Source organism: Symphalangus syndactylus, chromosome 16 (assembly GCF_028878055.3).
Source record: "Symphalangus syndactylus isolate Jambi chromosome 16, NHGRI_mSymSyn1-v2.1_pri, whole genome shotgun sequence".
NCBI lineage: Eukaryota > Metazoa > Chordata > Mammalia > Primates > Hylobatidae > Symphalangus > Symphalangus syndactylus.
Genome location: NC_072438.2, coordinates 100,657,828 through 100,683,397, shown reverse-complemented (window position 1 = coordinate 100,683,397; position 25,570 = coordinate 100,657,828). Strand labels below are relative to the sequence as shown.

General features: G+C 53.8%; 1 protein-coding gene across 3 annotated transcripts in view; it reads right to left on the bottom strand.

Annotated features, from left to right (window-relative positions):
* The window catches only part of SLC6A3 (solute carrier family 6 member 3), a 51,907-nt gene extending 28,152 nt beyond the window's left edge, over positions 1-23,755 (bottom strand). For all 3 annotated transcript variants that reach the window (XR_010116277.1, XM_055246269.2, XM_063619596.1), the window contains exons 1-5: positions 23,653-23,755; positions 21,191-21,521; positions 19,644-19,775; positions 10,708-10,942; positions 928-1,066 (exon numbers count right to left, since the gene is read on the bottom strand). Coding sequence is in view for 2 of the 3 variants with exons in the window: in XM_055246269.2 (XP_055102244.1) it covers positions 928-1,066; positions 10,708-10,942; positions 19,644-19,775; positions 21,191-21,476 (792 nt within the window). In the remaining variant the exon portion in view is untranslated. The remainder of the gene's footprint in view (positions 1-927; positions 1,067-10,707; positions 10,943-19,643; positions 19,776-21,190; positions 21,522-23,652) is intronic.
* Positions 23,756-25,570: the final 1,815 nt, after the last annotated feature.

Sequence of the window (25,570 nt, the reverse complement as noted above, 5' to 3'; positions counted from 1 at the left end):
TTTTCTGCATCGGTCCCGCCAGAGTAGCTGGGAGTGGCTGATGGGGGTTTTCTGATGCGTGGGACGTGAGTGGATTCACTCTGGTGAACAGAACTGTGGCACGATGAAAGGCAGCTCTGGGCTGTGTCCCTGCGGGAGGCTCCCATGGCTGGTGCCATACGACACACACTATTCCAAGGGAGGGGCCATATCTTGGTCAAAACTGGTTTTGGCCCATATAACAACCAAAGTATTTTTTTTTTTTTTGAGATAGAGTTTCGCTCTTTTTGCCCAGGCTGGAGTGCAGTGGCATGATCTCGGCTCACTGCAACCTCCGCCTCCTGGGTTCAAGCAATTCTCCTGCCTCAGCCTCCCATGTAGCTGGGATTATAGGCACGTGCCACCACGCCAGGCTAATTTTGTATTTTTAGTAGAGACGGGGTTTCATCATGTTGGCCAGGCTGTTCTTGAACCCCTGACCTCAGGTGATCTGCCCGCCTCAGCCTCCCAAAGTATTTTTATCAACAAAAAAATCATGTTGTGTGTGCCTTCCTGACAGAAACACTGCCGTGGGTGCTTCCCTCCTGAGGCCCTTCGCCAAACACAGCCACATATGGAGCCAAAACCCAACTGTGCCATGTGTTCACCCAGCCCAGCCATGGCCACGTGTCCACCTCTCCCCACCCAGCCATGGCCACGCGTCTACCCAAGCCAACCCAGCACAGCCACAGGTGTACCCTCAATCATGGCCACGTGTACACTCCCAACCTGATCATGGCCATGTGAGTCCCCCAAACTCAACCATGGCCATGTGTCCACCCCAACCTGGCCATGGCCACATTTGTAGCACAAAACCCAACTGAGGCCACGTGTGCACCCCCTGTCCAGTCACATGTCCGCTTGGTGGCGCCATGTCTACAGGCCCAATTGGTGACCCCCGAGCCTCACCTTCCCCGAGGTCTTCACGCCCTTCCAGAGGCTGAAGTAGAGCAGCACGATGACCAGCACCAGGCAGGCTGTGAGCTGCCACCGCGGAGGCCCCAAGTCGTCGATGCCATGGCTCTGGTGAAGGTGCAGCACGCCACGTCTGCAGAGGGGAGTCAGTGGGGGACACTGTGGGTGGCTGTCAACCCACCTGGAACTGGACGGCTCAGCTTGCACAGGGACCTGCCCTCCCCATCTCAGCAGGGCAGAAAGCATCCAGTCTGATGGACAAGACATGCCTTCCAGGGAGGTCGGGCCCACAGGCCCCGGCAGAGGTGTCAGGGCTGCCCTCAAAACCCGTGGAGCACATGAGAGGCCCAGGAAGCCCTGCCTCACCGTCTGCCCTTGGCACCCCTGCTCACTGGAGCTGGGGAGGGAAAGGGCACCTTGGGTCTTTGAAGAAAAGGAGCCACAGAAACCAAAAGGAAGTTGCTGAGCAATGCTGGGTACCCACTGCTGCCCACAGTGCTGCCCACAGTGCTGGGTACCCACTGCTGCCCACAGTGCTGCCTACAGTGCTGGGTACCCACCACTGCCCACAGGTGCTGCCCACAGTGCTGGGTACCCACTGCTGCCCACAGTGCTGGGTACCCACTGCTGCCCACAAGACAGCCCCAGGGTCCCTCTCCAGGGATGAGGCCAAGCAAACTCTAGCAATAATGCCAGGCACACAGGCGCCAGCCAGCACTGTTTTCTGAGGGGACGGCTCAAGACACCTGCTCACAGCCCCTGCTGCTATGAGGATTCCACAAGGAACAGATTCAGTGGATGACTCTGCTCCAGCAGGAATCACTTGCAGTTCCACTGTTTTTTGAAGGATCCCTCACAAAGGGCAGAACAGAGGGTGAGGGACGGAGCTGACCATTGGCCGCGCTCCTTGCAGGCACAGACCCTGGGCCCCCTTTCTGTGGGAACTCATTCCATCCTGGTGACACTCTGTGCGGGAGAACGTGCACCAGGCTACATGCAGTCGTCTGCGTCAGCACTGCAGACTGTGACTTGGGGCCAAGGCAACTGTAACAGCCATGCCGCTGCCACCGTAGAATCAGGAGCTGTGACAGCCAGGAGCCGCGTTATGAAAGGAGCTCCCACTGCCCAGGTTTGCTTCTGTTGTGGGTCCGCTGAAGTCCCCAGGAGATAACACCTGACACCCATGGTGGAACCCGGCTGACTGCAGCCTTGGGGAGCTTTCCACCAGCTGCGAGGCATTCCAGGGCCATGTCCCAGGAATTCGGCTCTTCAAACTCCAGAATCATACCAGACACCCTGGCTGCTGCCAACAGGGAAGGCCCCATGAGCCCTGAAAGGGCTGGACAGTGCCTCCGTCCCATCCTGGAGGGCGCCCAGGCACAGACCCCAGGTTGGCACAGGCCCCAGGTTGGCCAGGTGGGCAGATGGCTGCACCACTGAAACCATCACCACCATTCTCTGCTCTTCTCCGAGGGCAAGCCGCTCAGTCAGGAGGCTGCCCGTCACCCGCACTGCGCAGAGAAAGTTGTCTGAGCTGGTGGAGGTCACGCCTGCCCTTCCTGGGGCAGTGGGGACTCCCAGGGCCTTCTTCTCACTCCTACTGCCACGCACCAGGCTCTGCCCCTGCTGGCCAATCCCTGTCGCTCTGCACCCCCAGCAAGGTCTCATCACTGAGAGCTTCTGAGGCCTCACAGCAACTTCGTGCAGCCCGGACCACTCCTCACTCACTGCCCATGGTGTCACTGACCCCAGCATGCCACCCACCCATGCCTTGGCAGCCTCGGTGCCTCACACACACATGTGCATGAATTACACACCCAGACCAGACAGCACACCCTCTCCCCTTTCCCAGGTGCCTGGAGAAAAGGCAAACTCAGTCAATGCCCATACGTGGCACAGGCCCTCCTGGACCTGAAGGGGAGGCCCAGGGAAAGTGCGCTGCCCCACTCGGGGCCTTCTCACAAGGTTGCGTCCACAGCACACACAGCTGGCTCAGCATCAAACATGAAAGCAACTTCAGACGCAGCACCTCGACACACTGGGTCGAGCCCCTTCTCGAGATTAGAAAGTCACTGTGCTTTGAGGTTATTTGAAAACCCACAGACAATTTAGAGAACCGGACACTCCTGAGTGCTGTCAATTCGAGAAGAGGGGTCCCCACAGCTGACCACAGCGTGGGAGCCAGCCATGCCAGGAGCAGGGGAAAGCCGTGCGTCTCCCAGCATGTCCATGCTTCTGAGGGCAGGGCAGGCGAGACAATCAAAGGACGTCCGGGAAGGGGCATAAGTGCAGGCTCACGTGCAGGTGTTTCATAAGCCATAATAGTTGGGAGGACCAGAAAAGCGTTGGCCCAGGATGTTCACCAGGCATGGAAAAGGCACGGCACCTCCCAATTTCTGCTGGGCTCTTTTTCCTGGTGAATTCGTGGCCATGATTCAATTGGGTGACAGTGGAGCCACTGATGGTGATCCAGGCATGCTCAGGCCTCCCACACATCATTGTGATGACCTCACAGCAGCCCTCTCACCCTGTTTTACCAAGAGGGAGCCAAGGCAGTGAGGTGATGAAACAAGCTTCCAAAGGATAAAATTGTGCCAAAGCACATTAACTTCCTATTAGAACAAATCTAACACTCTAAACAAAGACGACAAGAGCTAAGTACCCATTAGTATAAAATTCATCAAGTCTAGCATCTAATAAAAAATTACTAGACATGACGAGAAGCAAGAAATGTGATCTACAACCAGAGGAAAATCAGTGAACAGCTACTTCACATGATATAGAAAAATTAACCCCAAATGGATAAAAGAGCCAAATATAAGGGCTAAAACCATAAAACTCTTGGAAGAGAACATAGGGTAAATTTTCACAATCTTGGACGTGGCAATGCTTTCTTAGATATGACACAAAAGATGAATTAGACTTCATCAAAACTTAAAACTTTTGTGCACTGAAGGATGCTATCAACAGAGTAAAAAGGAAAACTACAGAATGAGAGAAAATATTTGCAAATCATCTATTAATCTGATAAGAGAATAATATCTAAAATATGTAAAGAACCCCTAAAACTCAACAACAAAAAAACTGACAGCCCAGTTCAAAAATGGGCAAAGGACTTGAATAGACATTTCTCTAAAGACAGTATACAAATGGCCAATAAACACATGAAGAGATGCCCAACAGTCACTAATCATTAAGGAAATACAAACCAAAAATACAATGACAGACCACTTCACACCCATTAGGATGGCTATTATCAAAATAAACAAGCAGAAAGTAAGTGTTGTCAAGGATGTGGGGAAATCGGAACCCTTGTTCCGATTTGCATCCACTGTGGGAAACAGTGTGATGGTTCCTCAAAAAATTAAACACAGAATTATCACATAGCTCCAGCAATTCAACTTCTGGGTATCTACTCGAAAGCAGGTACTCAATACTGAAGTTCATAGCAGCATGTTTTTACAGTAGCCAAAAGGTGGAAGCAACCCAAATGTCCATCAAAAGAGAAATAGATCTGGCCAGGTGTGGTGGCTCACATTTGTAATTGCAGTGCTCTGGGAGGCTGAGGCGGGAGGATTACTTGAGCCCAGGAGTTTAAGACAGGCCTGGGCAACATGGCAAGACCCCACTTTACAAAAAATTTTAAAAAATTAGCTGGATGTGGTGTCACATACCTGTAGTCCCAGCTACTTGGGAGTCTGAGGCAGGAGGATTGCTTGAGCCTAGAAGGTCAAGGCTACAGTGAGCCGTGATCATACCACTGCACACTCCAGCCTGGACAACAGAGTGAGACCCTGTCTCTAAAAAGGAAAAAGATAAATGGATAAACAAAACATGATATACCCATACAATGGAATTGGAATATTATTTGGCCTTAAAAAGGAATGAAATTCTGGTTCCGAAACTCTTCAATAAACCTTGAAGACATATGCTAAGGAAAATAAGCCAGTCACAAAAAAATAAGTGATTCTACTCAGAGGAGGGACCTACAGTAGACAAATTCACAGAGGCAGAAAGTAGAATGGTAGCTGCCAGGGGCTGTGGTGAGGGAGGATGAGGACTTAGTATTTAATGGGGACAAAATTTTAGCTTTGGAGGAGGAGAAAGTTCCAATGGATGATGATGATGGTTGCACAACATGTGATTGTACCTAATGCCACTGAACTGTGCACTGAAAAATGGCTAACGTGGTAAAAGCAATGCTATGTATAGCTTACCACAATAGCCCCCCAAGAAAGCAAAATACTTTTGTGTAAACCCAAGCTGAATCACTGCCAGCAAGTCTACGCTATGAGAAATGTTAAAGGAAATTCTTTAGATGGAAGGAAGATGGTCTTAAATGGAAACCCCAATCTACATACAGGATTGGACAGCACTAGAGATGGTGACTATGCAGGTAAATATAAAACATTTCTTTGTTAGATTTATTTAAAATGTAAATGCTTAAAGCAGAAATAACAGAAAGGTATAAAGAAATAACAGCAAGAAATAAAATCTATGACAACAATTGCACGAAGGATGTGAGGGAAACAGAAGTCTACTGTTGTAGGCCCTTCTGCTCTGTGAAACGGTATCATATCACTTGAAGGTAGACTGTGATAAGTTAAAGGTCAATGTTGTAAACCCTATAAAATCCACGAAAAAATGAAAACAGAAAGCTATAGTTTATTAGATAATGTGTTGATAAAATGAAAGCCTAAAAATATTAATTCAAAACAGGGAATAAATAGAGGAAACAAGAAACAAAGAAGAGATGGGGCAAAAAATTAGCATAATGAAAGACTTAAAGGCAGACATGCTGACAATTATTGAATGGAAACTCTAATTAAAAAACAGAAATTGCCATATTGGATAAAAAGCACAACAAACTCAATGGTGTCTACAATAAATCCATTTCATATATAATGACACATATAGTTTAAAAATAAAAGGCTGGAAAAGATAATACCACACAAACAGTAATCATACGAAAGTTGGGGTGGCCATATTACTATCAGACAAAGTAGACTTCAGAATGAGAAATCTAACCCAGAAGGATAGTTAAAATGGTAAAGCAGTCAATTCAAAGACTAATAATAATAAACATGTATGCACTTCATAGCAGAGTTTCAAAATACGTGAATGAAGCAAATACTGACAGAAGTGAAAAGAAATAGACAAATCTACAATTACAGTTGAGATTTCAGTACCCCTTTCTCAGTAACTGATAGAGCAAGTAGACAGAGAACCAGTAAGGATGTAGAAAACCTAAAAAACACAATGACCTAACATGACCTCTCTGACATTTATGCAACTCTCCAACCAAAGACAGCAGAATACATATTCTTTCTAGGTGCACATGGAACATTCACCAGTGTAAACCATCTAGTAGGTCATAAACAAGTCTCAATATACTTTAAAATATTAAAGATGTATAAGCATATCATCTTGCCAAAACAGAATTAAATTAGAAATCAATAACAAAAATATCTAGCAAACCTCCAAATATTTCAAATTAAACAACAAACTTCTAAAAATGCCCTGTTAGTCAAATAGAAATCCAAAGAAAGATTAGGGAATACTTTGAACTGAATGAAATGAAAACACAGCATATCAAACTTTGTGGGATGCAGCTAATGCAGTCCATTTGAGGCAAATTAATAGCTTTAATTTATAACTTTATAATTTATATTGGGTAGTGTTGATAAGTATTTATGGAAGTGGGGAAACTGTAAACTGGTCAGAGTTGTGTGGTCCTGTGTTGGGGTTTTGAAATGAAAACACAGCATATCAAATTTGTGGGATGCAGCCCATCAATAATCTCCAGGTTCCTACAAGGAAGGGTTCCTTCCATTTCTCTGCAGGAACCATTTCTGCCCCCTCCCTCTGGTGGGTGGGCTGCTGCCCAAGAAGGAAGTGGCAATGCAGGAAGGCTGGCTGGGACCCCTGGGGGCCAGGGGTGCCAGCAACTCCCACAGGATACGTTTCATTTGCCAACCCTGAGGAACACTGGGTGCAGGAGCCAGAACTGCACACAGCATTCATGGCACATGGAGGAAGCACTGTCAGTGGGGCAGCTCAGCAGTCTTTTGCGACTTAGGGCCCAGAAGACATGGCCAGCGTCTCACCCAGGCCTCACAGTTACTTCCTGAGGACCTGTAGTAAAAACGCACGATAAAGCCCTTTCAGATCTACTCCTGCTAACATCTTAGTTGTCAAATTTATGACACGGCATGTTTCGTACATTGTGTAGGAAACTCAATCCTTTTTGTGGTTACTGACAAAGTCAGGCATGCCCATTATCTAGGACAAAGAGCTGCACTGTCATACATTACAGCCACTCTGGCCTTTATGGCCTTTCATGGTGAGACATCCACTCCCTGATTACATGCGCTGGCAGGAACCTGACATCCTTTGTCCAGTGATCTGCTTTATAAAGCAGGTTTGAAATCCAGAAAACCCCTGGCAGACCTGAGCACATTACAACTGTCCCCCCTGCTCCCCAAGAGTCACTGGGGCCTGTTTCAGGGGAACCTCAGTTCCACTGGTGGGAAAATCACCTTCAGAAGGTGTGGGAGGAGTGCCAAGCGCCTCAGTGCCTTGGGTCATTAATCATTTGTGAATTGATCTTAAACCTTCTCCAACTCCCCATGTCTGCTCTTGAGCTGCCGCCAGCTAAAGTGTACCACGTGCCAGTGCGGACAGGGCTTCTGAGTGAAGGGCTGGGCACCTTTCTGTTTCCTTCCTTCCTTCCAGACTGAGAACTTCCAAATAGACTTCACTAGTCTCTGATCGTTTAAAATAATAGCACGTGTTCTTTCCTTCTAGCATTCTTAACAACGAATCACTGGACTAATCATTACACTAAGTTTTCCTCTCCAATTTTGTTATCTGAACATGACTTCGATGATTCAACGTTTCCCACACTGCCCAAACAAAAGGAAGGCAGTCCCCATGTGGCGGCACTTGGCAGCTTTAACAGGGCATTGGGTACCGGGAACTCTCAGGCTCTTGCCCTGGTGGCGCCTCTGTGGCCTCTGCCCCTGGCTCTGTGTGCCCCCCACTTTCTCCTGCTGTCCCATCTCTTTGATCACATGCTAACCCTGAGAGCTGGGCACACAGCAAGGGCACATGCAGCCCAGGCCTGGGGTGTTCATGGGTGTTTAATTAGGGAAATGTAGGTGTGAACAGGCCATCCACACGCAGTGGGAGTTTTCTCCCTCGAGAATGTTAGAATCTACTTGGACAAATGGTGTGACTGTGCATTATTTGGACGATTTTATCATTTCCTGCTTGCCTGTCACCCACGAGAGTCCTGCCCAGACTCTCACACAACCTTGCCTGCAGCTGCGCTTCCCATGGCGATTCTCGCCTGTGTCTTCAGGCAAACCAACCAGGACTCATCCCGGGTGCACCTTCTCTCCCGCCTGCCCCACCTTCTGAAACCAGCCCTCCTCCCACAAGTGCCTTCCTGGCACCCCAGCCTGGACTCTTTCTCCTCCTGCTGGGTACTTGGTGGGCCCCTCTCTCCCATCGTGGCACCGTCCTCCTCAGAGTTCTTCACTCTTGTCCAACTCCCAAACCACAAGAAAGGCCCACACAACACTCACCCCATGCGATCTTCCTCATGCTCTAAGAAAAACGCCGGGTGGCCCCCCCAAAACCTGCCTCCACCCTGGCTCCTCACCTCCGATGCCAGTCCCGGCAATATGCTTCCATGCCCGAGGAGGAATTCTAGAACCAAGCACTTGGGTTCTGAATATCTGAGTGCAGAGCAGTTTGAGAGACGGAACGCCTGCCCACCATGAGAACTGGTCCCTTTCCAGCAGCATCAGCCCTACTTTCTCCAAGCCACACCCTCCGGGCTGCCCGAAGGCTCCATCTCAGCCATCTCTGACAAGACCCCCAGGAGAGGGTGAAGGTCCCTTCCTTGCAGGGAAAGACCTCAGTGATGTCTGTTGATAGGTTTTCAGATATAGAAAGCATCTCTCTGGGAGGTTGTGCACCCTGAAGGTTCCCTTGCAGACCAAGACCACAGTTCTCGGGGGTGATCCTCCCCCAGCAGAGGCGAGGTGGGGGCTTCTCTGCTCACCTCCCGCCTGGCTGTACCTATGACCATGACTTGTACAAACATAACATGAGATGCTTCATTTGCTTTCAAGCTCCGTTTTCTGACTCAAAACAAATTTTGCAAAGGCACCTACTGGCTGTTAAAACTGGAATTTTTCTTATTGGCAAAGTTCCTTTTCCTAGCTTGAAGTGGACTCATTTTTGCATACAAACGTGAATAAGATGCGTCTAACTAGGCAAGCGAGTCCCCAAAACAGGAGCGCCCTGGCTGACGGGAAACAGTGGTTGTGGGGAGAATCACGCAAATGTCCTCTCCTCCTCTCCAAAATGGCGGCTGAGAGTCCGCCTGTCAGAACGGCGACCGGGCATGAGGCCCCAGGCCCAGCTGGCGAGGGCAGGAGGATGTGGATGGCACCTGCCAGGTCCGGATTCTGGGAGTGGTCCAGGGGAAACAGGGAACCCCTGGGGGTCAGTCACGGCCCTTCCAGGCTGGGCCAGGCCATTGGTGATGAGGGAGGGCCAGCAGGAGCTGGCATGGGGCCCAAAAGGACTTCATCAGAGACATCGGGGTCCAGGAAAGCAGTTGCTGCAGGTGGATGGTGATGGGCGGGCCTGGCCAGAGTGGACAGTGAGGGAAGGGCCTGGATGGGGTGGACTGTGCGGGTTGGGTCTGGCCGGGGTGGACTGTATGGATTGGGCCTGGCTGGGGTGGACAGTGAGTGATGGGCCTGGCCAGGGTGGACAGTGTGGGTTGGGTCTGGCCGGGGTGGACAGTGTGGGTTGGGTCTGGCCGGGGTGGACGGTGAGGGAGGGGCCTGGCTGGGGTGGACTTTGTGGTTTGTGCCTGGCTGAGGTGGACAGTGAGGGTTGGGTCTGGCCGGGGTGGACAGTGTGGGGTGGGTCTGGCCGGGGTGGACGGTGAGGGGCGGGCCTGGCTGGGGTGGACAGTGTGGGGTGGGTCTGGCTGAGGTGGACAGTGAGGGTTGGGCCTGGCTAGGGTGGACAGTGAGGAACAGGCCTGGCTGGGGAGGACTGTGCAGGTCAGGCCTGGCCAGGGAAAAGGGAGAAAGAGACAGGGACCCAGGAGGCTGCTGGACATGGGATATGCCAGCACGGGAGGTGGAAAGAGGCCCAGAGACGGAAATACAGCCATGCACGTAAACAACAAAAAGTCTTGCGAAAAGCGGACGGCTGGGTCACCATGGAGACAGGGGCTGCCTACTGAAGCCAGAGACTTCTTGCGCAGTGACACCCAGAAAGGTATCTTTTCTGGAGAGGCCAAGGGCCCTAGTGAGGCAGTTCGGGCCCAGGCTATGCACAGAGGAAGGGCAGGGAGGAAGGGAGCCCAGACATGGGGCTGACTCACTCCAGAGGCGCCACTGCAGCTCCCAGAGACTGGAGCTTGCCCACCTTCTGCACAGGGGCTGCTGTGTTCCCCACCAACCCCCTCCCGCCCTGAGCCGCCACTGGGAGCAGCCAGGGGAGCTGCTCAGTGCCCCATCCTTGCTGAGGGCTCGCCCTACAGGAGCTTTGCTGAGCTCCTGGAGACCACCACAGTGATTCAGAAATGTGCTCCTCCAGAGCACTAAAGGGATGGAGTGCAGGAACAGGTTCACCCTCCCCGCACCCTAGGAGTCAGCAAGGGCTGGTGTCTAACCAAGGGGCTACCATGGGGGACCCGGCTGCGCCATCTCTCCCTTTCCCGAGGGCCCCACTCCCACTTACTCAAAGTACTCGGCAGCAGGTGTGGTCCCAAAAGTGTCGTTGAGGCCTGGGCTGTTGCCACTGGAGTCACCAGGGTGGGCATCCGAGCAGTTGGGGCTGTTCCAGGAGTTGTTGCAGTGGATCCAGGGGAGCTCCGTGGTGAAGGAGGAGAAGAGATAGTGCAGCGCCCAGGCAATGATGACATTGTAGAAGAAGCCGACATACAGCGAGATGAGGATGACCGTGAAGCCCACACCTAGTGGGAAGGGGGAGACCGTGGAGCCCACGCGGGTGGAGCACAGAGCCACCATCAGCAACGTGTCCTTCTGCCTCCCCTCACAGGAGACATTACCCTCAGCCCACAGCTCCTGGACAGCCCTGATGCCCGTGAAAGGCCTGAGACAAGATTTCACACTGTGACCACAGAGAAGAAGCTGCCCACTCCCCAAAACCATGTACTTCTACACAAGGACTTTCAGGGTGTCTCTGAGGGACGTCCAGGGCCAGCAAGGTCACTCAGAGCTATGGCGAGTATCCAGGGCCACCCTTATGCACCCAGAGATCCCCAGGGACACCAAGGTCACCCCCAGCCACACATAGTCATCCATCCCCACCACAGCCACTCAGGATCCATAAGGGTCATCCAGGATCATTGAGGCCATCTAGGGGCTACTCTGGGTGACCTAGGGCAACCCAACCCATGGTTAACCAGGGCTATCAGGCCCATGTGAAACCATCAGAATCATCCACGGCCACCCAGAAGCACCCAGGGCTACCTAGGGAACCCATGCAAATAGGGCCATCAAAGGTCGTCTAGGGTTACCCAGGAACACCCAGTATCTCCCAGAGCCATCAAGACTGCCAGTAGTCACTAAGGGATGCCTGGGGTCCTTGACAGCCATCCACAGCCACCCACAGCCACCAGGCTCATTCAGGACTATAGAGGGCACCCAGGACCACACATGATCACCCAGGCTAATCCAGGGCCACTTTGAGTCGCAAAGGGCCATCCATGGCCATCCACAGCCATCTCCATTCATCCACAACTATCCACGGTCAGCTATAGCCATCCACAACCATTCATGGCCATCCATGGCCATCCACATCCATCCACAGCCATCCACAACCATCCATCCATCCACATCCATCCACAACCATCCACATCCATCCACAGTCATCCACGGCCATCCACAACCACCCACATCCACCCCTGGCCATCCACAACAATCCACTGGCATTCACAACCATCCACAGCCACCTACGGACATCCACAACTATCCACGGTCATCCATAGCCATCCACAACCATTCATAGCCATCCATGGCCATCCACATCCATCCACAGCCATCCACAGCCAACCACAACCATCCACATCCATCCACAGTCATCTACAGTTATCCATGGCCGTCCACAACCACCCACATCCACCCCTGGCCATCCACAACAATCCACTGGCATTCACAACCATCCACAGCCATCTATGGACATCCACAACTATCCACGGTCATCCATAGCCATCCACAACCATTCATGGCCATCCATGGCCATCCACATCCATCCACAGCCATCCACAACCATCCATCCATCCACATCCATCCACAACCATCCACAACCATCCATCCATCCACATCCATCCACAACCATCCACATCCATCCACAGTCATCCACGGCCATCCACAACCACCCACATCCACCCCTGGCCATCCACAACAATCCACTGGCACTCACAACCATCCACAGCCACCTACGGACATCCACAACTATCCACGGTCATCCATAGCCATCCACAACCATTCATAGCCATCCATGGCCATCCACATCCATCCACAGCCATCCACAGCCAACCACAACCATCCACATCCATCCACAGCCATCCACAGTCATCCACGGCCGTCCACAACCACCCACATCCACCCCTGGCCTTCCACAACAATCCATTGCCATTCACAACCATCCACAGCCATCTACAGACATCCACAGCCATCCACAGCCATCTGCATTTACCCACAACTATCTACGGCCACCCATGGCCATCCACAGCCACCCATGGCCATCCAGAGCCATCCATAGCCATCTATGGCCATCTGTGGCCATCTATAGCTGCTCATGCCACTCCCACAAGACTACTCAGAAGAGTCATCTGGGCTCATTTATAGCCATGTGGAGCCATCCAAGGTCACACTACCCATGCATGACCATCCATGGCTTCCTAGAATCACCCAGGGCCACATAAGACCACCAGGGTCCACCCAGGGCAGGTAAGATCATCCAGGGCTTCCTTGGGCCACCCAGAGCCTTGCATGACTATGAAGGACTACTCAGAGCCATGTTTGACCTTCCAAGGCCTCCCAGGGCCATGCAAGACCATCAAGGACCAGCCAGGGCCATCCATGGCCATCCAATGCCATCCAGGGTCTTTTAGAGTGTCCTTTCCAGGATCACAGACCTGGAGTTTGGGATCCATCATTTATGGGGACTCCTGGTAAACTGGAACAGAACTCAGTGGTCAGCAGTCTTTGGAGTCGTGTCAGCCTGACTGGTGGGCAGATGGGCCTGGTGGTCAGACGGCTTCCTCCTTGTTCACTGCCGGATGGGCACCATCACGTTCTTGCTACTGGGGTTCACTTTACTAAGCTCCAGGAAGAATTTTTTTCATTTCCACATTTCTTCTCAGTTTGCTAACATGATTAGTTTGGGTACAACTTTGATTTACTTTATTAAAACCCAGTAGGCGCCATGCCCTGTCTTGCCTGCCCATGGCCAGGGTAGGAGCATACCTTCAAGGTGACTTGCAGGGAGTGGCCTGGGCTGCTTTTTATGTTCTCAGTCCTTAGGAGAAGCTGTTCTCATGCTCAGGGCACCTCAGTAAAGTTCTCTTCCTACCCTGAAAGCAAAAAGAAGGCTCAAAACTTTGTTTTAAACAGATCTAGGATCAGGAGTGTGGGTAATCCCTCTTGGACAGCGTGCTCAGCAGTGGTGATGATGAAAGCCAAGCTGCTGCCTTTGGAAGGCCTTCTCCCATGTGGATCTGGTCCATATTAAATAATTCTGCATTGCGGTCTGTCACGGATTGCCTTTGGAAGGTCTTCTTCCGTGTGGATCTGGTCCATATTAAATAATTCTATATTACCGTCTGTCCAGAGTCCCTTAGGAGAGAGGCTAGATTGTGATCCACAGTGAACTCACCCAGGCAGCCAGGTTGGGAGCCACGCTCTGGGGAAGCCACACTGTTTCCAGACAGCACTGTGGAGGGTTTTCCATGCTGGTGACTGACAGTGGATGCCCAATTTGAAGATTTGTCAAGGTTAAAACTTTCTGTACCAAGTCCTTAGTTTGAAACCCTGGGAAGTCTTTGATAAAACAACACCAGAGTAGATCCCAATCCAGAGTCCAAAGGAAGGGCTGACTGTGCCCTGGGTCCTTCCAGAGCCACTGCTTGTGTTTCCTGCCCTGCACCACAGATCGGCAGGGACACCATGGGATCATGACGTCACCATGGCCACACTGGCTGACATGGCTCCCAGAGCAAATGGGCCTGCTCTGATCCATGGGACAGTGCAGCCCTCACACCAGAGTCCCCCTTACCAAGAGGACCCCTCCTGGTTGTGGATGCTTCCCTGGGCACCTGGGTGAGGAAACGGCTCCCTTGAATGGTGGTGGCCACTGTCAGCACTGGCCAGGCATTTGGTTGCTCCAAGCCCTGCCCTTCAGGAAGGCAGAGCCCCTGACCTGGGCCACTGACGTGTAGCCCCTCACCAACCAGCCAACTTCACCGTGAGCTCCTCAAGCTCACCGAAGGCCCAGACACACGAAACCCTGTTTTCTACAGAAACTTCTAGTGGTCTCTGCTCATGACATCACTGTGGGCTCTAGATGAAGCTTCACCTGACACATCTCTTAAACACCATTTAGTGACACAGCAGGCTGTCTCCCCAAGGAGGTGGCAGGCAAAGTCCCTGCTTGCGTTTCCAGGGAAAATGTTCATGAGAACATGGCGCTTCCCTTCCCTCCTGTCTGACTCCCAGAAAGCTCGGCGCTAAGCGTGAATTTCAAGCATAGCTCTTAAGGTCCATTTCCTTAAATTTATTTTTGCTTAGTACATTTTTTTATATTAACCTTGAGTGTAGTTTGTTTTGTGTTTGAGAAATCACACTAAAATATGATTGACTATAAAATATTTTATATTCAATACAATCGAATGGTGGGGTTTCCAGGGCATCTGTAAAATGGGATTGCCCTTGGCAATGAAACTGAAACCTGACAAACAGAAGCCGGCCGAGGGTCCTGCCTGCAAATGGTGCTTCGCCCACCACAGCATAGCCGCCCTGCACCACCCCTGAACACCACTACACCCCAGGGCACCCACGACAGCTGGCTTCAGGATAGGGTATTGTCAACGCATGCACGGATCCTGCTGGAGGAAGCCTCTGGTGGAGCAGCCCCTCCACACCTCACAGGAGGCATCAAGCAGGTCTTTGGAAGAAAGACAGGAGAGAGCCAGGCGTGGTGGCTCAGCCTGTAATCCCAGCACTTTGGGAGGCCGAGGCAGGTGGATCACGAGGTCAGGCGATCGAGACCATCCTGGCTAAAGAGGGCCGGGCACGGTGGCTCACGCCTGTAATCCCAGCACTTTGGGAGGCCAAGGCAGGTGGATCACAAGGTCAGGTGATCGAGACCATCCTGGCTACCACGATGAAACCCTGTCTCTACTAAAAATACAAAAAATCAGCTGGGCTTATTGGCACGCACCTGTAGCCCAAGCTACTCGGGAGGCTGAGGCAGGAGAATCACTTAAACCCGGGACGCGGAGGTTACAGTGAGCCAAGATCACACCTTTGCACTCCAGCCTGGCGACAGAGCAAGACTCTGTCTCAAAAAAAAAAAAAAAAAAAAAGACGGGAGAGGACGCCTCTCTGTGTCAGTCTGGTTGTCTTTAGTATGTGCTTGCTGTGTGTGCATGTACCAGAGAGACAGAAAGGAGAAGAGACAGAAAAGGAGAGACACAGAGAGGAAAGGAGGGAGAGAGACAGAAAGAGACACAGGGAGAGGGAGAGAGAGCGAGCGAGGGGCAGGGAGGAGAGGGAGAGTTTTAAAGACCCACCTCTCAGGACCCTGGGGTACACTGCGGGGCTGAAGGCCCCAGAGGCCCCTCTGGCTGTGGTGCCCATCCCAAGCTGCTTTGGCGAGACTATGGGAAATGCACGTGAGTCATGGCCGCTGAGCAGCTGGGCCTCACCATGAACTCCACCCTCTGGCCCTCGATGGTGGATCTTGGCTCCCAGTTAGAGCAGGGAGCAGCTCGCAGGTCTGCAGGAGGGGAAGGGCCAGGAACAACCAGGCTCCCTGGAGAGCTGGCTTTGTTTCCCCATGGAATTGCCACCTGCTTAGGGCTGGATGGCCTTTTAGCTCCATAATGATTGTTTTGGGCACTTTAGCTGATGTTTTAATTTACCACGTGGCACTTCTATTCAGTGAGACATGAAAACGCGTGCATTTTTATTAACCAAATTTTTAAAAAGGACAAAGGCACGTGTATCAGGGTGCTGGGGGTGCATGGTGTACATCTAATTTCATAAGCAGTGTCAGTCTCCTCTAAACTGGCATCCTGCAGTTGACAGGTAGGCAGAACAAACAAGACGCTGGCACCGGAACCTGCAGTGTTACTGAGATTCAACAACTCAAGGTATCTTGTCTCTAAAAAGAAGTCCAGCTTTATTGCACTGATTCATCTATCCCTTCATGGGTCGAACAGTTCACTCTCTGTGATTTGCAATTTTCCTTCCTCACCAGGACTAGGTGAGGGTGAACAAGCTCTTCCCAAGATCCGCCCGTGGGGCCACGAGCCTTCCTTCCTGCGGCCACGCTTTGCAGCCCTCCTCTGGGACTAGTCTTCAGAACGAAGCTGGCGGCGTGGGATGCGGGATTGTGGGCACAGGGGCTGTGACATGGAGGAGACAACTGCCCAGCTTCCCCCGGCTGTGCATTGTGGAGAACACAATGAGATGCCTGCATCCACCGGCTGCATTTCTTCAGAACGAGGTGCCACTGCTCACGCTGACGGAAGTCAAAGGTTCTCTACTAGCCCAAGTCACGTTGGTGCTCTGAAATTCTTAGAAATTGCTTCCTGACATTTTATGGACTGCATCGTGAAGACCCACAGTGGCAGCTTTGTTGGTGAACATCCTTTCCGTGTGACAGACAGAAGGAAATGAGCTCTTATCTGTGGACCCACAGGTCCCTTTTTCTCCTGCCCTCCTCACCTGAATCCTGCATGTGAAGAGGTGATTTAACTTGCTCCAACACCAGGCTCACCGGCGGGGATGGGGCACGGGGCTGTGCCATGTAAGACACTTGTGACAGACTCCAGGGTGGCTCTTGAAAATCCAGCAAAGCACAGTTTGACGTCGCTGCAGCCTGTGCCAGAGCACAATGTCATCTTTCCTCAGTTTCCCCTATCCCAATGGGCCGGCTTCCTCTCTGACTCAGCATTCCAAGGCTCTGAGCACTCAGATACTCTCCAACACGGACCACGGTGCAGGCTCAGCGTCGCTTACTACTGCAGGTCCAGAGGCAGCGTCTCCTCCCTGAAACATGTCCGCGCCACTGGCCAGGGCCAAGGAGGACACAGGTAACGTGTGTGTGTCTTGAACTGTTAGCCTGGGTTCACTGCAATGCCCGATTTGACATGCGCACCTGTCTGTCTGTAACAACACGCCTGGGTCTTCCGTTAGCTGCTACCTTCCTCCATCGGGGACCTGATATCGGGGACCTGACGACGGGGACGGAGGCATGTTCTGAGAAATTCTTGTATGGTTTGACTTCTACCTGCAGATCCCGCCAAGGGGTCGTCTGGCACCGGTGCACGCCCAAAGCATCTGTCTCTTACTCTGAAGATGTGTGTGGGGTGGGGGTGGGGAGGAAGGCCTCTTTGTGTAGCTCCATTTCAGTGCAGTTCAGTGAATATGGAGCCTAGGAAGAAACTACTGAAGTTGTAAGATTCGCTAAGTAGCCCATTAAGAATGAACGAGTCTCGTGCCTGGGAAGAGCCATCACACCTGACCAGTGGGAAGAGCCATCACACCTGACCAGTGGGAAGAGCCATCACACCTGTCCAGACTCAGCATTTCCACGGCTGCGAGAGTGACTTCTCCTCCTGGAGCCTGACCTCAGCAGCTGTGAAATGCCATCTGTTCCCTCTCCGAAGGGAGGTCAGCAGCTCGTCTCTGAAGGCCCACCCCTGACCCACTGGTAATGCATCCTAGGGCTGTGCTGGGCTCGGCTGTCTTCTAAACACACAGCTTTTCCAGAACTTCTATAAGTGTCCAGAGGCTGACCTTCTAGTAGTCATTTTCTTAATGCCAATTTTCTGAGTGGTGCCTCTGCGTAAACGCCTGAATCCTCCCTGAACCACCAGCCCCTGAGAGGTGGCTTTGGCCCACTGGGCAAGCGTGACCTATGTGCATGGACTGGGGAGTCAGAAACATCTAGGATCAAATCCCACTCTGCTCTGATGGGGACACCAGGGGGAATGACCCCAGCCCTCTGGTCCTCAGCATCTGCATCTCCAACACAGAGACATAGTGTGTGCCCTTCCCAGGGTCTCATGAGGATGGAGTCAGAAATGCCAGGAGAGGGCCTGGTGCTGGGCAGGCCACCTGCACTCAATACAAGCTGTGTCCACTTCATGGTGCCAGAGCAGGACACCAGCAGCCAGAAAGGTTCAGTGACAACTAGATGGATCAATAGCTAATAGATAGGTGGATAGGTCGATAGGTGGATGGATGGATGGATCCATACATAGATGAATGGGTGGATGGATGGAACAATGGATAACAGATGGATGAATGGATAGATCAATAGATAGAAGATGGATGGATGGATAGATCCATAGATAGATGAATGGATGAATGAACAGATGGATCGATAGGTAGATGGATGGATCAATAGATAATGGATGGATGGATGGATGATAGATCCATAGATAGATGAATGGATGGATGAATGGATGGGTGGATGAACGGATTGATAGGTGGATGGATCAATAGAAAATAGATGGATGAATGGGTAGATGATAGGTGAATAGATGATTGATAGATAATAGATAGATAGATAGAGTTGTGGGATGTGTCCCTCCCCCAAGTTCATCTGTTGAAGTTCTAACCCCCCAAACCTCAGAATCTGACTTTATTTAGAGACAAGGTCTTTACAGAGGTGATCAAGTTAAAGTGAGGTCATTAGGGTGTCCCTAATCCAACAGGACTTGTGGCCTCATAAAAAGGGGGAATTTGGTTACAGAGATATGCATAGAAGCAAGCAGTATAAAGAGGCACAGGGAGAAGACAGTCTCTGAGCCGAGGAGAGAGGCTAGAACAGATGCTTCCTCACAGCCTCAGAAGAAATCAACCCTACGGACACCTTGATCTTGGACTTCCAGCCTCCAGAGCTGTGAGACAATAAATGTGTGTCTTTTAAGCCTCCCAGTTTGTGTCATTTGATACAGCAGCCACAGGAAACAGATAAAGATAGATGATGATGATAGATGGATGGATTAGGTAGATAGGTAGATAGATAGGTGAATGATTGATATAAAGATCAGTAACAAAGATAGATAATGGATAGATAGATAACAGGTGATTGATGGATGGATGGATGGATGATAGGTAGATGGCAGATCCATAGATAGACATGTGTTTTATCTTAACTACATTTTAACATCTTGACAAAGTAACACCACAAATGACTTGTAGGACCCTCACCTAGAGCAAGGGAATGAACTATCCAGTCCTTGTCATCACAGATCTTTAAGGTAGGACCCAAGTTCAAGTGGCGTGTGCCATGCCTGTGTCTTAGCAAAGCAGGGCTGGATGCCCATGATGCGGCTGGCTTGCTTTGAAAGCTCCAGTGGCACCACCGTGATCCGCGCTGCACCAGGGTGAAGGGAGGCACCCGCACATTACCTTTCAGTACAGGGCAGATCTTCCAGACACCAGCGGCCCCTTCCCTGTTGAACTGGCCAAGGGCCAGCTCCATGTAGAAAAGTGGCATCCCAGCAATGACCATGAAGAGCAGGTAGGGGACCAGGAAGGCACCTGTGGGGCAGAACAGCACCTCGAGTTTGGGGCCTTGGAAGAGGGCCCATCTCTCCTCATGGGAGCTCGGGCTGCTACCCCCGCCAACTACCCATGTCCTGGCCCGACCCTTTCACCCCACTCTCCAACGGGAAGTCCCAGGCTGGGGTAGGTGAGTCCCGAAGCCTGCCCTCCACTGCTGTCAGTGCCTGACACGTCCCTCCTGGATCCCCTTGTCATTGCACACCCCGAGCCGTGAAGTCAAACCCAAGAGCAGCGCAGGGAGGCCCTGCCCATGCTCGGCGGTGCTCTAGGTACTGTCCTTCCCCGTGGTGGTTCGGGGTGCCCGTCCCTGGCCTGCGTCCCCCCCACTTTGCCCTGATCCTCTTTGCCTCTTGAGTTGTGAATCCGTGACCCCCCAACTCTGCCCCTGAGCTGAGTGGGCCCTGCCGTCCTGTCCCCAGCTTCCAGGGCCCTCAGCGGCTGCCCCCATTGACAGTGGCTGAGGGTCTTTGCTGCCCCAGGTGCTGGGAGTCCCTCCAGGGTAGGGCCTAGTTCCTCTGAAACCTGCACCTCCCCCGCCCCCAGCACAAAGCCCAGGGAACCCTGGTCCCAACCCCCTAAATTCCCTCTGCTCCCCTGGTCTGACTGGAGTGAGGGAGAGCTTTGCCACTCTCTCTCCTGGGGAAGGGAATGGGGAGGCATGGGGCCCCTCAGCTCTGTCTTTGGGCAACTTCCTGTACCTGCTGAGGCCTCTGACTTCCCCTCTTCAAGATAGGCATAAAATGCCAGCCTCCTCCCAGGCATCCTGTGAGGCTTCCCCCCAAATTCTTCCCCAGGCCTCCCTTCCCAGACCTAGCATAGAGGCCAACGAGGGAGGCCAGGCAGGGAGGCTGGGAGGCCCAAAGAGGCTCCTGGGAAGGGATCACCAATGTTCTTGGACGTCCCAGGTGGCCCTGCCTTGATCTTCGCTTTCTGGCTCTGTGGCTGGGTTCTGGAGGGTGCAGGGGACACAGGCACTTTCCAGGGGCCTCCTCTGCCACTCCAGGCCTCCACATGCTTTGCAAAGGCTGCCAAAGTCAGCCAGAGGCTGTTCTTTGGACCTTTGAGAATTTTCTTTCCAAAGTGAAAACAGCCTGTGGAAACAGGAGGCAGAGCCAAGCTGCTCCGTCGGCCGCCCCCCACCCCCCAGCTTCTTCGCTGGCCTCCCTTTCCTGAACTCTGAAATGCAGGCGTGGGACAAGGCAGCTCCGAGCCCTGCTCTATGGTTTTGTGATGTCCTCTGGGAAGATCTGTACCAGCCGCGAGCTCTCACAGGGAGCTCTGTCTTCATGCATGGGAACAGCTTTATCTCGTTCGCGTGCGTGGCTTGGCCCCGGCTGCCCCCATGGCCCCCGCCCGGCCAGCGTGCCCAGGAAGGCTGAGACGGGACTTACCCCCGCCGTTTTTGTAGCACAAGTAGGGGAAGCGCCAGACGTTGGCCAGGTCCACAGCAAAGCCAATGACGGACAGGAGAAAGTCGATCTTCTTGCCCCAGGTCTCCCGATCCTGGGCCTCCACAGGGCTCTGCCGCGGGTTGGTGAGGGTGGAGCTGGTGAGCTGCACTCCGTTCTGCTCCTTGACAAGGATGAGCTCCACCTCCTTTGGGCCCATGGCGTTGGGTTCCTTAGCCGGGGCCACCACGGAAGACATGAGTCCCACGGAGCATTTGCTCTTACTCATGGGCACACTGGGAATTGAGGAATTCTGTGCTTCTTCCCTCTTGGTCTTCAGCCAATATGAAAAATAAACACACAACAGGAATGCAACAATTCAGCAGCCAGGGCTAGGGATGCGCCTGGTGTGGGGGACAGAGTGCCCTGGGCAGAGCCCCGAGACATTCACAGGCATTCCTCTGGGGAGGGATGGGTGCATTCCCAGCGCCTGAGATGGCACAGCTGGGGCACAGGAGCTGGGAAGTGCCAGCCCTCACCACAGGGCTGGGGCACTGGCCCATGGAGGCCTCAAGACAGACACTCTGGTTTGCCCCTCCTTCCCCTGCACCCCTCCTCACTCCTATCAAAGTGCAATGCTGTGTGACCCCCCAACTCTATTGTTATTAGAAAGCTCTAGCATGGCTTTCTAATAACAATGCATGGATATCACTTCCACCTTCACCCGCACTTCCAGAGAGCAATTTTACAATCTTCAAAGAGCATTCAATAACGTCTTTATGACTGTTCATCTGTATTCTTTTTTCTTTTTTCTTTTTTTTTTTTAACATGAGGTCTCGCTCTGTCTGTCACCCAGGATGGAATACAGTTGTGATTATAACTCACTGCAACCTCAACCTCCTAGGTTCAAGTGATCCTTGCACCTCAGCTTCCTGAGTAGCTGAGACTACAGGTGTGCACCACAGCACTGGCTAAGTTATTTTTGTGTGTATTTTTTTTTTTTTTTTTTGTAGAGACAGGGTCTGACTATTGTTGCCAAGGCTGGTTTTGAACTCCTGGTCTCAAGCGATCCTCCTGCCTCAGCCTCCCAAAGTGCTGACATGACAGGCATGAGCCACCAAGCCTGGCCTTGTTTTGTTTATACTCAGTAATAAAGAGCAAAATTTACATAAGCAAAATCAGCCACTGTAAAGGAGAGTTTAGACATAACCATCACAACTGCTTCCTCAAAGAGTGTCTGTACAAGCCACATCCACCTAGGGCAGGTGGCACCACCCCGCCTGAGAGAGCTAGGCGGAGGATGCACAGGGCTTCATCGCGGGAACTAGCTCCTGGGCCAGCAGGGCAACCCGGGAAATCCTGTCCAAACGTCTCCATAAACCTCCTGCAACGCTGAGCAGCAGAGCAGGAGCGTCTACACCGCCCCAGCCAGGGCGACTTCTGGCATTTGGATCCAGCAGCAGCATGTTTCAGTCGAGCGCACACACACAGACACACACAGACTCACAAACACACATACCACACACACAGGTGCGCACATACACGCACAAACACACACACACACACACACACACAGGTGCGCACACACACACAATGACTGAAGCAGGTCGTAGGTGGAGGCTCTAACAGGCAACTTTCTCTGCATCCAAGTTTGCACAAAACCTCACCCATGAGCTATCACGAGCTATACCACGCACCCGGTGACAACCTCAACCAGCACGACCCCTCCAATGGGTAAAACACCCGCCGAAGGGGCTCCGCGGTGCGAGCAGGAGGCCGCGTTGGGAGAGGGCGTCGGGTGCGGAGCTCGCGAGTCTCCCGCAAGCCGCCGCCGCCCTGGGGCCACCTGACCCCGCTCCTGAACGCGGGGCCTCAGAGGCGAGTTTTGGGTCTACACAGCAAAATGTGGCCCGTTAGAAAGCGTCCTTCCTCACCGCGCCCAGAACAAGAAGCGGCGCTGCCTGGCGAGTCCTCGCCCTGCCTCCCCGCCCTGCCCAGAGCACCAGCGCGCAGCCCGCGCCCGCCACCACCTCCAAATCAGACAAAGCCCCCGCGAGATGGAGCGGCGGTGTAGAAAACCCACTCCGATCGGATCTGGGGTGCGCCGCACCCCTAGTAGGGTTAAGTTCCACGAGAAGAAACCAAGACCCCCGAGTCACAGCCATAGACACCCACGCGTCCCCTAAGCCTGTGACTACACCAGGTGCCCACCCGGTCCTGAGCCTGGGACGGGGCCAGGGGGCAGCCCTGCACCCTCCTCGCGCCTCGGACGGCCTCTGGGTCCCATGCGGCGCTATCGGGGGGCGCTCGGCACCCGCGACTGTTGGCGACTTTGGAGACGGCGCGGTCTGCAGGACGCGGGGACCCCAGACTGTGCCCGGCCCCCGGCCCCCGCCCCTGCGCCCCACTTCCGGGTCTGCTGAAGGAGCTGCGCGCCCCGATGCCGGGAGCGACCCTGGCCTCACCTGGCCGCCCGGGCCTGGGCTTTGCACGCGAGTCCTGGCGCCAAGCACGTTCCGCGAAGCCTCCCCTCCCGCTCCGCAGCGCTGGGCGGTCTCAGCCTCGGCCTCGGGCTCTTATCCAGTCGCCAGGGTCCGCCCCGCCCCGCCCTCCCGCCGTCGGGGTCGCCCTGGCGTCCTGGCTCCTCCTCCTCACCTCCCCGGGCCGCGCCCCCGCCCCCGCCCCCCGGACGCAGATGGCTGGGAGCGAGCGGCGGCCACGGCTCCACTGTCTTGCGCGTCCCGGAGCCTCGGACACGGGCTGCGGGGGCCTGTGGGTCCTAGACGTCGCGGAGCTAGACGGGCGCCTTCCACGCGAGAACTGTCTGGGTCGCCCTGCGCCCTCGCCCGCACCCCTGGGGGCTGCCCCGGGCACCCGCTATCTTCGGACGCCCAGGGATGGCGGCTCCCAGCTGGACGGGGAGGGAGCCGAGCGGCTGCGCGCGGGGAACTGCTGGGACCCCGTTGGGCCGACTCTTCCCTCCCTCCCCGTCCGGGGCCCCTGCGGTGGCCCCGCGCTCTGGGGACCACGTCCCTCCCAACCCGCCGCTCCACGCTCTGACCAGCGGGCTCTGGACCCCGCCGAGGACTCTCCACGCTTCCTGGCGTGCGGGTTGCGGAGACGCGGGTCCTTCCGTGGCCTTGGGGTCTCTTCGACCTCGAGGCGACCGAGGTCCCCTAGGCCTAGTCCCCGCCTTGCCGGCATCTAGTGCGCCTGCATCGGAACCGAGGGGCCCGCCTCGCACTCGCCTAAGAAAACCATTTCCTGGACGGGCCTGGAAAGCCCTGGCGGCTGGTATCCGGCTCCAGGGCCGAATGGACTCCGAGGCTTTCCCTCCGCGATGCCGGGGCGGGATTTCTTCCATTCAGCGCGCGGAGGAATGGAGCCCCCGGGCCGCCAAGGCCCAGGATGTCCAGGTCTTTAGAAGGCACCGAGGTGAGTGGCCGCGCCCAGCTCTGTGCGTCGCCCCTAGGGTCACCCAAACCCCGGCGTTCCTCCCCGTGTACCCTCGATGCTCCCGTGAGCACCCTGCCCTGGGCGTCCAGGCGAGCCCTGGGGCTCTCCAGCCATTCCAGCCTGCAGCCCGCGCTCAGCAGTGAGGCAGGCAGGGACCCTTGGTGCCTGAGCCCGCAGTACCCGCCCGCAGCGCGGTGCCCCACCCCCTGCGCCCGCCCTGCCTTCCCCGCACACACCCGCCGCCCCTCGCCCGCCCCAGGGCTGGCACCCAGGCAGAAGGCACTCAGGGCTGTGACTTCATGCTGAGTTGGAATCAAGTGGGAGCCTAGTGACCCCCTGGGGCTGCTATGACAAAAACTCCACAGCCTGGGGGCTCACACAGAAGCCTTTAGTTCTAACAGTTCCGGTGTCCCGAGGCCGAGGCCAAGGCCTGGCCGACTCTGTGTCTGGTGAGGGCCGCTTCTGGGTTGCAGACAGTTCTCTTCCTGTATCTCCCCATGGTGGGGGCTGGGGAGAGCTCTCCGGGGTCTGTTTTATGAGGGCACTGGCCCCATTCCTCAGGGTGCAGCCCTCCTGGCCTGACCACCTGAAGGCCTCCTGACAGCACCTCCCGTCAGGGGTGGGACTTCATCGCCAGGGAGGTGAGGGGACTTCAGGAGAGGGGGATGTGCCACCTGGAAGCTATAGTGTGTCGGTGGCTGCCACAGAAGGGATCTCTCTACCCCTATAAGCTCCATGGCACAGGTTTCAATAAAAAGGAGTGAGCCAGGGCTTGGCCCGGGAGCAGCAGGGTTGAGGAAACAGTCTCCCAAGGAAAAGACTTTGCAGGTGACTAATGGAGGCTGTTAAATAAAACACATTGAGAGAATGAATGTTCAGGTATATTAAAAATACACAGGCCAGGAGTGAGGGCTCACGCTTCTAATC